Here is a 16,397-nt window from a genome sequence, read left to right as displayed (position 1 = left end):
TTTATAAAAGTGTGTATGCATCTGTATAGGCTGTCTAAAAAATGCATTCACAAACAGGGTCTATAAAAGGTGCGGCCTATTTTCATGGTAGGTACAATGTCACATGACACTCCTACTAAATCTGATGAAAAACCATGAATAAAAGCATGATACAACTTAGTGCTGCCAGATTTCCAGCAATGACTGGCAATATATTCAAGTGCCACAATTTTTTCCCCGTCTTCAGACTTTGGGTGCTACAGTTCCAATATAAGAGCCACGGCAAAGCTCTTTTCAATAAATGCCCCATAAAAGCACATATAGTTGCGCGCCATCAAAGTGCTTCAGGCATTACTTTGTACATAGAGCTCTGGCAAAGACTGTACACAAGCCTCATGTCTACTGTCTTTCCTATTCAGTTTTAGAATTAATTATAAATACAATATATATATATATATATATATATATATATATATATATATATATATATATTGATATACACATACACACACATGTGTATGGCCCTAACCGTAACCCTAACTGGACGACCGTTAGGTAAGTTAGTTTTTAGATTTAACAAAAACTCTCAACTTTATTTTACAGCAGATACTTCATGTGGATATTATGTGAAATTACATTTAAATAATTAATGCAAGTATGAATTCAATGTCAAAGAAATCGGATACTGAATGCACCACAGCAGTGCAGCTTCTTATACAATTTTCTGTGTTACCTTTTATTACAACTGTAAAATTACATCAATTATATGATTTAATAAAGATTTTTTGGTTGATTCAATTATTTCAAATAATTAAAATAGGTGATTTTTTTTATTTGAGAACTGATTTGCACACAAAATTATTCAGGCAAATGTATAAATGTTATCAAGTTACAAATGTTACCAAAATTGATGATTTGCTGCATAAAATACAACAGCTTCAGCCAAAAAAAATTTTTACCTTGCCCAAATGTACTTTCACAATGGGCCAAGTAACCGACTCCAATGACATATGCGATACACAAAGATTAAAACAATTAAAGTGTTTGCTTGGGAAGGTTTGTGACACAAAATTTGAGATCAGATTTATTCAAGTTCAAATAATTTTAATACACAGACAGCTGATACAAATATGGCTAATTCTACAGACAACCATATCATTTCTATATTCTATAGTATACCAACACCGATCAGCCATAACATTATAATAAACATGATTCATTAAACCAGGCCAGGCTTTAGCAATCGTTCTGTTCTGATACTAACGTGTTCATTGTGGGTGCTTTTGGTAGTGGACACGGATCAACATGGGTGCAACAAACCAAAATGCACTGACATCTTTCCATCAGAACAAGCGTTAGCATTGTCAACAATTTCAGCTACAGTGGCTTTTCAACTGGATCAGCTTTTCCTCCCCATGATCCTGTGTCCGACCAATTGTCCTTGGACCACTTTTGGTAGCGTTTCTCTGACCCACAATTCGGCCGTTGTCAAACTTGCTCAAACCCTTACACTTTTTTTCTGCTTCCAACAAATTTAACTTGAGAGACAAAATGTTCACTTTCTGTCTAACAAATTCCATATTTCCTTAAGTACCTTAAAAATGAGATAATGTTATTTACCTCACCTGTCAGTGGTCATAATGTTATGGCTGATCGCTTCATCGCTTACTATGTAAAATTACCGTAATCCTGATCATACTGCTACTGCAATAGCGGAAGCATGAGGCAGGTTTCTAAATACCCTTTTTTTAAGAAATTTAAGCATGTTTGGTACTTACATTATCCATGAAGCCAGGTTTAAAAGCATCCGGCTGACGCCTCATATCGTCCGGGTCCCTGTGGCGCATCATTTCCTCCTCACGTCTCCGCCTCTCTTCCTCATGCCTAAAAATGTACCAAATTTCTGCTGTGAATTATCAGGATCATAACGATAAACTAAAAGAGACAACCAGCGTTTTGCAGATGTCAGCCTTCTGCCGCTAAACTATAAAGATTACTGCAAGTTTTTAACAATTCACAATTGCTTTTTATCAAGGACTTAATTGTACCTCATCTCCATCTGTTTGCGCTTCTGCAGCTCCTGGTTTCTTAGTTCCTCCAGTCTTCGCAACTCTTCTTGACGGCGCATTAGATCTGTGTAAAAAAAATAAATAAAATTATTTAAAAAAAAAATATATATATATATAATAAAAAGGTGAGTATCAATGCTCTGCTTCATTACCTTGTCTCATCATCATGAGCTGGTGTTCATGTTTTGCTGTCTCCATCTCAGCCTCCAGTTTCTCCTTGGCTTCTTGGATGTTCCTGTTCACCTGCTCCCGCTGCTGCTTTTCCATCTCGTCAAGAGCCTTCCAACGTGACGAGTAATCAAACTCAAAGGTGCCTGGCTGGGCGAAGCGTGGTGGCTGCTCCCTTTCCCTACATGGGCAGGTACAGTAAGGAGTTTTTAGTTTAGGAGTATTCACTTTAGTTATTATTAATGCTGATAAGTCCTATATTTCCTGCCTGTTGTCATTTGCTTCATAGAAATGCCATTATAATTTAGACAAGCACACAAACAAACATCTTTTTTTATGGTGTGTTCGCTTTTTAAGCAACCTACTTGTGATATTGGGATGACTTTTGCAATAATTTTTCTGGCAGGCCATCTTCATCATCAAACTGCTCTGTAGGTTCAACAATAACTGGTCGTGGAGATCTGAATGGACAAACCAAATAAAAACAAAAACAAAGGTAATCTAAGTAATTTAATAACGCCACAAATTTTATTTTTTATTTATTTTTATTTCTTTAATACGTTAAAAGAGATTATCTGAATCTAAAAGAACTTACGTGGTAAGTAAAAGGGCTCCATCAGCACAGCGGTCGAGAGCCTTTCGTGCAGCCGGTTTATTGGCAAACTCGACAATGCCTTTACCTGTGGGTCTGCAACGATCATCTACTACCACAACTGCCCTCTCCACTGGCCCAAACTGTGAAAATGCCTGCTCCAGGAGCTCATTTGTAACGACTGATGAAAGGTTTCGAACTGTGAGAGCAGCTCCGTGTGTGGCAAACCGGACGCGTATTGGCCTGTTCCGCAGCACTGTTCCATCCAACTCTGCTTTGGCAATCTCTGCTAATGTCCTTGTTTCCTATAAAAAGAGAAGGAAATAAAAATTTTGATATAAAAAGGGATATAATACCAAGACTGCTTAAGCTTAGTTGAAAAGTATGCTTATTACATTAATATGAATGCACTACATCAGCTCAATACAGGCAGTGTCCAACTTACTGATGAGTTCCGTTCTGGGAGCACGTCTGTAAGTCTGATTTGTTCTCAAGTCTGACAAAATAAATCTTTTATGCCTTTGACACAAATATACAATGTAAAGCATACCAATCCACTTGACTAAGTCTTTATCCCCTTTCCCCACACTGCAATCACATGACCAAAAAAACACAATTGCACCTAAGGAAATGAATCTCACAGTGAAATGCTATATCTGCGCCTTTAAATCATGAGGGGAATGCCAGACGCCATTTTGTCTCAGAGCTGTTTTCCACTGTATTAGACTGTGAAGGCCAGTTTACAGTTGTTTTTTTGGGGGGCTCCTGGACTGATGGTGAGGCTGACTCATTTCTCCCGCAAGCTTTCAAAATGCTTGAGTTATAAACAGTTGCTCAAATTGATCAAAGCAAAAGCACACAAGAAGCTTTAATCGAGTTCCAAATGTAACACATAAGAGGTAAAATTGCAAAGCAAAAAATTCTTGAGAAGCCCTGTTAGATAACTGTATGCAGTGACCACTTTATTAATATTCATGTAACTTCTGTGCAGAACTGGGCAGTATTGTAAAACTTCCAGGTTGCTTTGTAGCCTATCATTTAACATTCCACCAGTAAAAGTTCCACCAAAAAGGAATGAAGATTTAATTAATAGTACAACAGTACAATCAATTGTACAACAGAGTAATAGCACAGTTTTGCTTAAAATATTGCAATGCACACAACATTATGGGTGACAGCGTTCAAAAGAGGACAAATTGTTGGTGCGCATCTCGCTGGTGCATCTGTGACCAAAACAGCAAGCATGTATTGCTCTCTGATGAGTCCACCTTCACTATCTTTCCCACATCTGGGAGAGTTGCAAACTGTTACATGCCCAGAGTGAAGAATGGGGTGGATCAGTAATGGTTTGGGCTGCAATATCATGGCATTCCCTAGGCCCAATACTTGTGCTAGATGGGGGCGTCACTGCCAAGAACTACCGAACCATTCTGGAGGTCCATGTGCACCCAGTGGTTCAAACATTGTATCCAAAAGGCAGTGCTGTGTATCAGGATGATAATGCACCAATACACACAGCAAGACTAGTGGTGGTTTGATGAACATGAAAGTGAACTTGAACATCTCCCATGGCCTGAACAGTCACCAGATCTAAATATTATTGAGTCACTTTCGGGTATTTAGGAGAAGCGAGTCAGGAAATGTTTTCCTCCACCAGCCTCACGTAGTGACCTAGCCACTATTCGGCAAGAAAAATGGCTCAAAATCCCTCTGGCCACTGTGCAGGACTTGTATCTGTCTAAACAAATTGATGCTGTATTGGCCGCTAAGGGATGTGGTTTGATGAACATGACCATACTAATGAATTATTGTGGTCTAAAACCAGGCGTTTCAGTTTCATTGTCCAACCCCTGTATATTAACTGTCCACTTTGTGCACTAAAATTTGTCAACTGATAAAGATTTTGCTCTATCATCTTAACCGCAATTGAGATCATGTGGCGTTGCACGTTACGTAACCACGCAAAACACATTCACTTCGACAATGGAAGAAGACGGTGCAGCAGCAGCAATTTGCTTACATGTGACGAAACCAACAACGAGGAGATTGTAAAGAAAAAAGATGCATCGTTTGTAATGTGGAATTGGTTTGGGTATAAGAAAAGTAATATGAGGTGATTTGCAAGGTATGCAAGTGCACTGTTTTAGCAAGCAATGGAAACACATCAAACCTTTTCTTATCCAAACGAATATGGCCAAAGGCAAAAAATGTGGCAAACCTCGGCTCACTCATATACATCACAGAGCGCTTGCAAGCCCAAAAATCCTGTAACGTTACAAGCTTCTTTTACGGCATCTTCCACAAATGCAATTCCCTACGACCTGAGCAGCAGATGTTTACAAACATCGTTTTTCCCGGGAGACCACACAGGGAATCTTATTGCGCAGGTCTCGGAGAGTCATTGCAATCTTGGGAATTACAAGAAAATCGGCAAATCTGTGTTACTACTGACAATGCAACAAAAAAAACATTTGAGCGCTTTAGCTTAACAACTGGACCAGGCTACAATGCTTTGGCAATCGCCTTCATCTGGCAATCGGTAAGTAATTAAAAATGAGAAAATGATTTCTTAGAATTGTTTTTAAAAATATAATAATGGTAACATAATTAAAATGAATGTATTCATAAAATAATTAGTAGAAATGTGCTGTTACACCATTGTTTTATTGCACTAGTGATTGCTAGAGTAACAATCTATATTGCACTATACAGTTATAGTTTTTTTTTTTACATTTTTAAATTTGTTATAGCAGGGCAGACAGCTATTCTAGAGGTGCCCTTATAACAAGTCTCTTGTTGAATCATAATATTTTTTCTTGAAATAAATCAAGTATTTTTTTTTTCTCTCTCTTTTTATTTTCTTACAGAAAAAGGTATGAAACTACCACAGGTGAAGCTGTTATACTGTCAGGCACTATGTTAGTACCTGTTGTTCTGAGAACAAAAACATTAAACTTACAATATATAGCAGTAAACAGTATGGTGGTTGTTTTTTTTACAAAAAAAAAAAAAAAAAAAAAAAAAAGTAACGCTGCAATTTACAGTTTAAATAAAATTACATTATGTAAAACAGTTTCTTTGTGTTTGAATTTTTTTATTTTAGCCAAATATACAGAGATGACTCTGTTTTGAGAGTTTGACATTTTTGTGACTTCATTCCCATATTCCAGTAGTAGCACTATTTTCAGGTTTTAAAAGTTATATGGGCAGACATGATACTGTTCAGGAAGGAGATGCGTACTTTTTATGGGTACAAAAAGTACAAAAGCAAAGGACCTTGTGAAGACGCTGAAGAAAACAGATATAAGCAAGTAAGAAGTCACTCCTCCAAAAGATCCAAACAAACAAACAAAGGGAAAAAAAAAAAAAAAAAAAAAAAGACAATCCAAACAATGGTTATAAACTGAAAGAACATTTCAACACATAAGCCAGGAAATTAAATCTTGGTTGCCAATTTTTTTTTTTAAACAGACAATGAGCCAAATGATACTTATAATGTTGTGGTAAAAAGAAAAATTTTTATACAATTCAATTATTTGTATAGCGGTTTTAACAACTGACAGTGTCGGAAAAGCAGCTTTACACAATCAAAAGAATTATTTAAGTTCGTATGAAATGTGAATGCGTGTGAAAATTTGTGAGCAGAAATAAAAGTGTGTGTGTGAGGAAGGAGGCTGACAATCCTGACTACACCAGTTCTGTCAAAAGAAATAGGCTCATTTTCCAGAAACATATTGTAAAAAGCCTGTGGAAGGCTTTGACCCAAGTTAGACGAGTTTATTGCAATAATACTGAATACTAACTACATGTATGAAACTTATGACCACAGGGAATGTGATGAATGAGAACAATATCTTTCTTCCTACTATTATTCTGACATTTAGCATTCCTACAGATCCTAACTGACTAAATAAAATTCCTAGTTTACTAGGAATAAATGTCGGAAAGTGTAAAAAATTGAGTCTACATTACGGTATTTTGCAGACGCCCTTAAACAGAACGACTTACATTTTTAACTCTTTATTCGTCAATAAAGCTATTTATTAAACACTCAGCTACCTCTGCCCACAGTTTAAATGTTTTTGGCTTGAGTGCATGTAAACTTTGGGTTTCAACTGTAAAGTTCTAATTCATTCAACTGTAAACTTTATCCAACTTTCAATATTGTCAATTGGCTGCTATGAAAGTGAACTCTTGTAAACTCGCACAACAACATCAGTCAACTTCAACTTGTGGAAAATTTGTATATTTTATTATATGAAACTGATTTAAGTGTGTGTAAAAGAGCAGAAAAATAAAGATATGTACAATAGTTCGAAAGTATCACATGGAACGGAGTGTGGTCGTACTGAATATCAGCACGGCTATGATGTGGTAACAAGTCTTGCAATGCCTTCGTATCTATATAGCTTTGCAGATATTTACCAAGTCTGGAACCACACCAAGCACTAACTAACACTAACATTAAGCTGGCAACCAACAGCAACTCTTTAACCATCTCCACAGCAGGCTTGTACCACTGTAAAATGTGACCAAGACCAGTTGTCATGATGCTCACACTCTTCTGGCCCTTTTCTGTGATACTTCGGTTCACAGGGATATCAAAATTTAGGCATGCTTCATCCATGTTAATTATATGATCAGGTGCCACATTGTGTGCAGTTATCTCCTTTTTAATAAGGGCAATCTCGTCTTTAAGGTCTGGTGGCAGTTTCTGGGTCCGTGCTTAAATTGACAAGTGTTTGCGTTTCATGAATCGGTCGCACCAGAAAGATCCTGCCTGCAAAATCATTAATATTCATCTCTCTCGCAACTACACAGTTAATAAGCCTCTGCCAGCTGCATGCAGTTTAAAGACCCAATTGTAGACTTCTTCCTCCAGTTTAGGTCATCTAGCTTTCATGCCACGATCAGCCTTTTTTTCATAGCATCAAGGATTGCCTTTGCTTTGTGCCCATTCCTGACAAATATTTTACTCACTCCAAAGAAGCATGGCGAGTCAAGTGTTTGTATACACATATATAGATAAAAAATAATAATTATTAAAATAAATTACTCATAGTCCAGAAAATACAATAGTTTTCACTCAGGAAAAAAACAAAAAACGGCTTTCCAAATGTCTAACAACATAACTACAATCTGCTTCCATCTATACCTAAAAAAAACAAAAACAAAAAAAACCCGGGTTCGATCCCCGGGTGATGTAACCCCTTACAGCCGAAGGTCTAGCGAGAGCTGATTGGCCGAGCTCTCTCAGAGGGGAGGGATGAGAGTTACATAGTGCTTCCATATTAATCACGGCTCTACAGCCAATCAGGAGCGTCTGTGAGCTCACGCAAGCGGAAGGAGCGGCTAGCGCTGTCCTCCGAGTATGTTATGCCGCCCCTCAACGGTATGCGAGTGAGCAGTTAAAAAAAAAAAATGTGGCCGGCTGGCGTCACGTGGTACGGAGGAAAAAAGGGAAAAAAACTACAAAACATGCAGAGACCACCATGCAGATGAAGAGAGCCTAAAAATTAATAGAAACCCAGGTAATGATGAAACAAGAAATCCACACTTGCATGCTTCATTAGTATCAGGGTTTAGAAAAAATAGACTGGAAAACAAATAATATTTGTGTTCAGTTTAATTGAATCAGGTCAGAATTTGAGACTACTTTGGGTTTCCAAGCTACAAAATGGGAAAACATATCTTCATAAACACCTGTCTTGTAAGACAACTGAGCACCAAAAGGAACATCACTGATGTGCATGACTGATGGGGTATTTCCCTTAAAAAAAAAAAAAAGAAATTAAGGAAAATTTACAGTTAATTGTATAGATTTAAAGATGTATTTGTCTGAGAGTTTAGACTGCTCTAAAGCAAATAGTACGATAATCATCTAGGGTTTGGTTATTTTAATGCATGGCTGGGCGGTATCCCCTACCCTCAATGCAAAAATAAATAAATAAATAAATAAATAAAAAATAATGCAAATATGGATATACAGACGACCCACGAAATTTATGTTCCTAGAGCACCCGCGAATTGTGAAAAACCACAAATTTTGTATGTGGTCAAAAAATATATATATATTAAATTATAAAATAAAAGTATATAAATGCCTATTTTTTTTAAAGTTTAAACACTAAATATTTTCCCTAAATACTTTAATTTAATTTTAAAGTCAGTTTAATACATTAACCTTGCAAAAAAAAAAAAAAAAAAACATGTTACCCCTATATGTACTGTAATTCATGCAAGTGCCTTTTCTTTGGTATGTGTGCTCATTTTCTTTGGTACAAGTACTGTAGAGTAAATACAGTAATAATTTACCATCCCAAGCTATGTTTTGCCCTACGGTTGCTTTGTGTTCTCTCTACAGTACTAAAAAATTTTATACAGTATTATATTTTATATGGAAATGTAGCTGAAATTTTTATATTTGTTTTGTTTTTTAGTAAATTATTTTGTTCTTAATAGTTTAGCGTTAAAACACATAAGAAATTATATATTGCTGGGGGAAAAAAAAGAAACTGTGTAGGATATTTGCATGTTTAGCAAAATTGCAGGGTTTTCCATGAATAATTGTTGGTTAGGTTCTAAGGACAAATCTGCGAACGACTGAGGCTGCGGATTCTGAACGCGACTTTACAGGGGTTGACTGTATTACGGTCTAAACCTCACTGGGGAAAGACGTGGCAATTAAATTATAGTGATAAATATAACCCTTTAAGCAGATTTTGTCAAATCTCTCCCTAACCACTGGTCAAATGTTTCCAGCATAACAGAAGTTTGCCAGTAGGTTTTCAATAAACTTTAAGTGATTATGTTGGGAAGCTACTGTTGTTAAAAATTGCCAAGAAACATGTACACCAATAATAGACTATGAAAGGTGAGGAAGCAAGAGTTTCAGAGATAGGACAAGAGAATTATTATTTTTTATATTCTATTGAATTAGTCAAATGACTGATTCTGCCTCAAAGCTTCTTTGAATCAATTTTAATAGCTTGCTTTTTGTTTTTGCACAATTATTTTTTTGGTGTGACACAGCGCACTTCCAGATGCAAGCAGCCAGTAAACGCCGACGTAGAAGAAGCGTTTATGTTACCCAAAAAAGCGGAAGGAGACGCAAACAGTTAGTCTGTGTATTGATTTGATGGAGCGTTCTGTTGCAGGCTGCAAAATGGAAGGGAGCAATAAAATTATTAGCGAACCAAGAGAAGAAAAAAAAACAGCAAAAGAAAACGAAAAGAAATTGTCAGTAAGGGCTTATGTTATGCCTGAGCTGTAGATTTTGAAACTTTATTTCTGAAAGTTAAGTTGCACAACTTAGTGATTTTTGCATAATTATTTATTTTTTATTTTTGCCTTAGTTTTTTTAAACCTAGTCATTTGAAATTATTTCATCAACTTTAATGAATAATGGTCATGTTTATGTTTGATAAAATGCTGTATGCATTTAAAAAATAAAAGTTGATTTTTCTAAAAAAAAAAAAAAAAAAAAAAAAAATTAATCTTTGTTTCTCTCTATTTTACATTGCTGTTTAATTAGGCAAAAGTAAATTTTATCCAATTACTCGATTAAATTTTTGGTAGAATACTCGATTACTAAAATATTCGGTAGCTACAGCCCTAGTATAATATATCAAATTGAAATTGCAAGATGACGCCGGTGAAGTCGCCATCTAACCATGATGTCGGACTTTTGGCTGCTCCGGTCAAGGGCTCACCACCGCGGACTATCGGATTCGCAAAAATTTGGCACAGGTTTTACAACGGACACCCTTCCAGCCACAACCCTCCCATTTCATTCAGGCTTGTGATGGGCACCACATTCAGTGACTGGATTTATAAGCTATCAAATGTAGACAGACCAAAACCTAAAGAGCTGTTTAATAATAAGGAACGATATACTACTACCAGGTAGGGTATCACTTTACGAACTAATTTCCCCATGGCAAGGAGTCCCTAAAAAATTAAAGCTATCTTTTGCAGTTGGATTTCTTTGGCTATTAAGAATTTATTATTTTCTGATTAGTTCGCTGGAAAAGGCCAAATACATAAATAATATACGCTTATATATAAATCAGAATATAAATACTAGGGATGCACCGAAATTTCGGTCGCCGAAAATTTTCGGCCGAAATAGCATTATCGGTTTCGGCCGAAACGTAAGAAAGCGCCGAAAATAAAAGCCGAAATTGTCGCCACGCCTCTCCCATCCTACTGTCTCGTTCGCGCTGTCATTACGCATCAAACACGGAGTATGTCGGCGGTTTGGAAGCACTTGGAAGCAAGTTTTGTTATTGTTAAACAGCCTTATTACTGTTATTTATTATCAATAAAAGTTTGATTGCTTAATTAATTTGTAGTTTTTTTAATACAAACAAAAAGAAAATATTTTAAACATGTTTTTTAATGAAGCCATTTTCGGTTTCGGTATCGGTTTTCGGCCAAGTGCATCCAAAAATTTCGGTTTCGTTTTCGGCCCAGAATTTTCATTTCGGTGCAACCCTAATAAATACTTAAATACCCTATATAAATAAAACAGTTGAGCAAAAGTTAATGAAGAATTAAATTACTGCAATGAACACTGCTAAATAGATTTTATATATATATTATACAATTTTAGCTTCTTCTACATCTGTTAAAGATGCACAGATCCCACACAGATTCCAGTGACTGGAATTGGACAGTTTTCAGCTTGAGCCTACATAATGAGTGACCCCCCATTGATCTGACTCTGCGCTCATCCACTAATACTTGTAAAAGTGTTCTGATACCATTGCTCCAAGTGCACAAGTTCTCCTCTCTTGTCCTTTCTCTTTTAAAAGTTTTTGTTTATCTTCCTTACCTACTGTAGCTTTGCAGTCCAGCTCTTGGGCTGTATGTGTTATGTTTGCTAGTCTGACACATGTCACAATTGTGATAAAAGTGAGAACAACATACAACCATTTATTATGTATGATAAAAGCAAATGTGTAACAGTTGTATAAACTTGAAAAAGATAACTATGGATACATGCGAGCACACGCATGAAATTGAAACTCATGTACCTACAAGTGCTACCAAGCTGATTTTAACCGTGATGACAATTCGAATCTTCAGTTGAATTTAAAATGTTTTTGTGCAGTTTATGTCGCAATTTCAGCAGCACCGTCGTTGCTTATGAGCGGCACCCTTGCCATAGCACTGAAAGTCCTCCTTCCCAAAAAGAAATTAAAAGAGAAGAGCCAATGTCAGGCCAATAAGATGTCCAATAAGATGTATTTAAACTAGAATAACTTTATTAAGCAATATTGCTTTTGATAAAATATACATTTTCCTAACCCCCCCAAAAAAAAAAAGAAGAAGAAGAAGAAGAAGTGGAACTGGTACGTCACTAGTTACTGCCATGGCCGTCCTACGAGGACGTCAAAGCTTTACTGCTATACTTTTTGGAAGGTTTATCAATAATACTTGCATTCAAGACCCAATAAAAAAAAATGATTACCTCAGAGTGGGATACATCTGTCCATGTTAAACTGCAGTAAGGTGCTATACTTTTAACTTTTTATTCATATATATATGGGTTACCCCAACAGGCAGTTATAAAATGGTCATATGATAATTGTGTGAGAATTTGATACTCACAGAATCGCAATAAAAATTAAAACACCACCTAGGTGTCATGATAATATCGTGGCGACTTGTGATTCCAACCACTCCTATATTTATTTATACAAACACATTTTATGTCCTAGGGAGCTATCCCCCCCACAACTTTTTTTTCCCTATATCACTCCTAGGCCAAATAGACATGATGATGGCTTAGCCACTGTTTTTAGAAACTCATTCAAATGTAAACATATGCCTGATTTAGTTAACTTACTCCCCCTCCATGCAGCTTCCCCATCACTGGTTGCATTTAAATGCATCTAGCTTAAAATACTTATTTTTACTCTTTAGCATTTGACTGATGCTTTGTCTGTACTTCTGAATAGTTAAAAGTGGAGTTTTATGCATCATCTAACCAGAAGTGCATAAGTGGCCTATTTAAAAAACAACAACAACATTATACCATATCTCTATTACCTTAAACAATCCGAAGATGCACATGATAATAGAGACATGATATATACAGTGATATAGTAATGTACAGTATGACTGTGCAGCATTGTGCAGTGAATGTGCTGTAGTAAACAGATGTACAGATGAACCTGTCTGTCTACTTTCTCCAGCAGTCTTAGTGAGGTACTGCAGTCTAACGTCTAGTTTATTTCAAATGACACGAGACTAGCTTGTGTAGACAGAACTAATAATAAGCTAATAATGCTAATAAAGCTAGTTAGCTAACCTACCTGATGACAACAAATGAATGTAGACATGCACAGCTGATATGTTTGGTTGGTTGTTTTTCTTATCTTATTTAAATTAAAAAAAAAATCTAATTTATTTTCTTGACGAATATTAAATGTAATTACCCAAAGAAATGCAAGTCATCTGCAATAGTTTAAAACAACAACAGCAAAAACAGACGGTTATGTGCTCCTACCAGTCGGATAAAGCCGAAGCCTCTGTCTCTGTTGATGAACACTTCATTCGCCTCGCCATATTTAAGGAACAGCTTTCGGAAGTCGTCCTCGGTAATGTCAGTGGGAAGATTACCGACAAACAGTCTGCACCTCTGTGTGAATGTTTTCTCCCCCGGTTTCCTGAAGCTCTTCAGGTCTACAGTCACCTCCCGAGGCTCGCCGCTGCTTTCTGCCTCCGGCTGCGGACTCGTCACTTTAGGCGATGGCGTCGCTCCCTCCATCTTCTGCACGCGCTCCGAGGACGGAGACTCCGTGTTGCGGTTGGTATTCTGCGGCTTTGGGGATGTCGAGCTGTTCTGGATGTTTACATGCTTCAGGTTTCGGTTTGCCATCTCGACTGCGGTGTATTACGGTAAATACAATCCACTTTATGACTGACTGCAGCAAGATACCACTGGTGCGTCTCCTGTTTCTTGTTCCTGTCCAGCGTCACAATGGCAACGGCCGAGCTGCACTCAACTGCGCAGGCGCAGACTTTCAAATTAAATTCCCTATTTCCGGTGTTCTAAAAGGTGAGGATTGCAACTGGTGCCATCTACAGGTAACACGAGTGAATTACATGTATAGATTAGATTAGTTTACATTCAACTTTATTGTAATTGTGCAAAGTACATGTACAGAGCCAATGAAATGCATTTAGCAACTAACCAAAAGTGCACAAATTGTTATACAGAGATAAGATGCAGTAGGTAATAGAGTTGGGGTGTATTTGGTAAAATAGTATCTACAGTAGTGTAGTGACATGAATGTGTGACATTATTCATTCGTTCATTTGGCCTCTGATCAGGGATGCTTCTCTTTGCTTGGGGTATTTGACCTATTTTGACACCATTGATCATAGTATTCTCCTTCATAAATTAGAAAATGTAGTAGAAATTAGGTGAAAGGGGTGTCCTGGCTCTTATTTGATTAATTACAGTAAGTCCCCTACATACAAACATTCGAGTTATGAACTTCTGAAGATACGAACATGCATTCGCACATGTCGTGGAAGTTAAATCACATGTCCAGCATACGTTGTTACGTGCATGCAGGATGTCCGGAAGTGATCATCAGGTAGCACAGATAAAGACAAGACACAGTTTCACTGTTATGCTGATGATCATTTTAATTCATACATGTTTTCTCACACACTCATTTCCCTAATGTTCTTTTGTTTCTGTAATGCTTCTTTGCGACAAGGACCATTGTTAAAGGTGCTATATAAATAAAATTGAATTGAATTGAATCCTAAATGGGTTTTTCTTGATCCTATCTCAGGAACACTTGTACCTCAGGATTTATTTATTTATCTATTTATTATCTGTGTGAATGGTATACTTAAGGGCTAGCAATTATATTCAGCCGGCCTAACTAAATGTGTGTTTGAACCATGGTAACCAGCAAACAGGAGAAAACTGCAAAATCCCACACCCACCCAAACTTAGGATCAAACAAGCAACCCTAGGGCTGTCAGGCAGCAATTTTACATACTGCCACCTTGGCATGCCCCCCAACATTTTATTGGATAGGTTTGTAAAGTTATTCGGGTATGTACTGTATTTGGGGGCATTGGTGGCTCAGTGGTAGGTTTCTCACCTGCCATGCAGGAGGCCTGTGTTTAGTTCTCAACCAATGGCCAAACCCCAGCCACTGGATGCAGTGCCAGTCCTAAACCCAAATAAAACAGAAGAATTGCACATCCGGCATAAAAGCGGCATCCGGCATAAAAGCTTTCATGCCAAGGCGTGTAGATTGTCCGCTGTGGCAACCCCCTCAACGGGAGCATAAAAGCAACATTTTGGTACTGTATGTACTGTACTGTACAGTACTGGCTAACAGAGGAACATTTTCTCTTGCAACAAATCAGTTATAGTCCTGTGCAAATTTGTTATATTTAATATACCATATTACCTTCAGTGCAAATGTTATACCTGGAAGATCTGGAAGATTTGGAGATCAAATCAATACCTTGAATACTTTGACATTTTCCACACATCATGCCAGACTTTTTTTTTTGCAGTGTGGAAACCTGCTTTATTCTGCTGAAAGAGGCTACTGTGGTTAGACAATTATTTTGCCATAAAGAGTTTTTGACACATGATTAAAAATAATAACATGATCTGTCAGATGAGGTCATCTTCTTTCACTGCCCTAAGGTCCTCACATTACCATTGCTGTGGACAGGTGTCAGCATGGTCTCTAAACAGTCTAAAGCTACATAGCCCTATACTGTACACAGCAAGCCGCAGTGGACTGTATTTTCTGGCACTTTTCTATCCGTTGTAAAACTTGTGTACTAGAAATTTTTGATCAATTGATACACAACACAATGAAATGTTCAAGGGGTTTGCAATGAAACCAAAACACTAGCCAAATTAGCATTGGAGGTTCCATGGCTACCAGCCTGGTGGCCAATCTTCAGTGATTGCACATTCCACCAGTAAGAGCAGAGTGTGAAGGTTTGTTTAGCAGAGTAATAGCACAGTTTTGCTTAAAATATTGCAATGCAGACAACTTTATGCATGACATATCAGAGTTTAAAATGGAACAAATTGTTGGTGCGCATCTCGCTGGCGCATCTGTGACCAAGACAGCAAGTCTTCGTGATGTATTAAGAGCCACGGTATCCAGGGTAATGTCAGCATTCCACCAAGAAGGATAAACCACATACAACAGGAGTAACTGTGGATGCAAGAGGAAGCTGTCTGAAAGGGAGGTCCAGGTGCTAATCGGGTGCTAACCTGTGTCCACCAAAACTGTTTGTCGGGAGCTCCAGAGTAAAGCATGGGTTGGATCAGTGATGCAGTATCATGGCATTCCCTAGGTCCAATACTTGTGCTATGGGCGCGTCACTGCCAAGGACTTCCGAACCATTCTGGGGGACCATGTGCATCCAGTGGGTTAAACATTGTATCCTAAAGGCGATGCCGTGTATCAGGATGATAATGCACACAGCAAGACTGGTGACAGAGTGCTTTGATGAACATGAAAGTGAAGTTGAACATTTTCCGTGGCCTGCAGAGTCACCAGATCTAAATATTATTGAGCCAA

The 16,397-nt window shown here is 37.4% G+C and overlaps 1 protein-coding gene across 3 annotated transcripts in view; it reads right to left on the bottom strand.

Moving 5' to 3' along the window:
* Positions 1 to 13,797, bottom strand: part of pspc1 (paraspeckle component 1) — a 45,839-nt gene extending 32,042 nt beyond the window's left edge. For all 3 annotated transcript variants that reach the window (XM_053476702.1, XM_053476700.1, XM_053476701.1), the window contains exons 1-6: positions 13,325 to 13,797; positions 2,812 to 3,113; positions 2,582 to 2,677; positions 2,201 to 2,397; positions 2,028 to 2,112; positions 1,758 to 1,863 (exon numbers count right to left, since the gene is read on the bottom strand). In XM_053476702.1, the coding sequence (XP_053332677.1) occupies positions 1,758 to 1,863; positions 2,028 to 2,112; positions 2,201 to 2,397; positions 2,582 to 2,677; positions 2,812 to 3,113; positions 13,325 to 13,696 (1,158 nt within the window). In that variant the 5' untranslated portion in view covers positions 13,697 to 13,797. The remainder of the gene's footprint in view (positions 1 to 1,757; positions 1,864 to 2,027; positions 2,113 to 2,200; positions 2,398 to 2,581; positions 2,678 to 2,811; positions 3,114 to 13,324) is intronic.
* Between the last annotated feature and the right edge of the window lie 2,600 nt (positions 13,798 to 16,397).

Source organism: Clarias gariepinus, chromosome 18 (genome assembly GCF_024256425.1).
Source record: "Clarias gariepinus isolate MV-2021 ecotype Netherlands chromosome 18, CGAR_prim_01v2, whole genome shotgun sequence".
Taxonomy (NCBI): Eukaryota; Metazoa; Chordata; class Actinopteri; order Siluriformes; family Clariidae; genus Clarias; species Clarias gariepinus.
The sequence above is the reverse complement of the archived record's forward strand: the minus strand, read 5'-3'. Positions and strand labels throughout refer to the sequence as shown.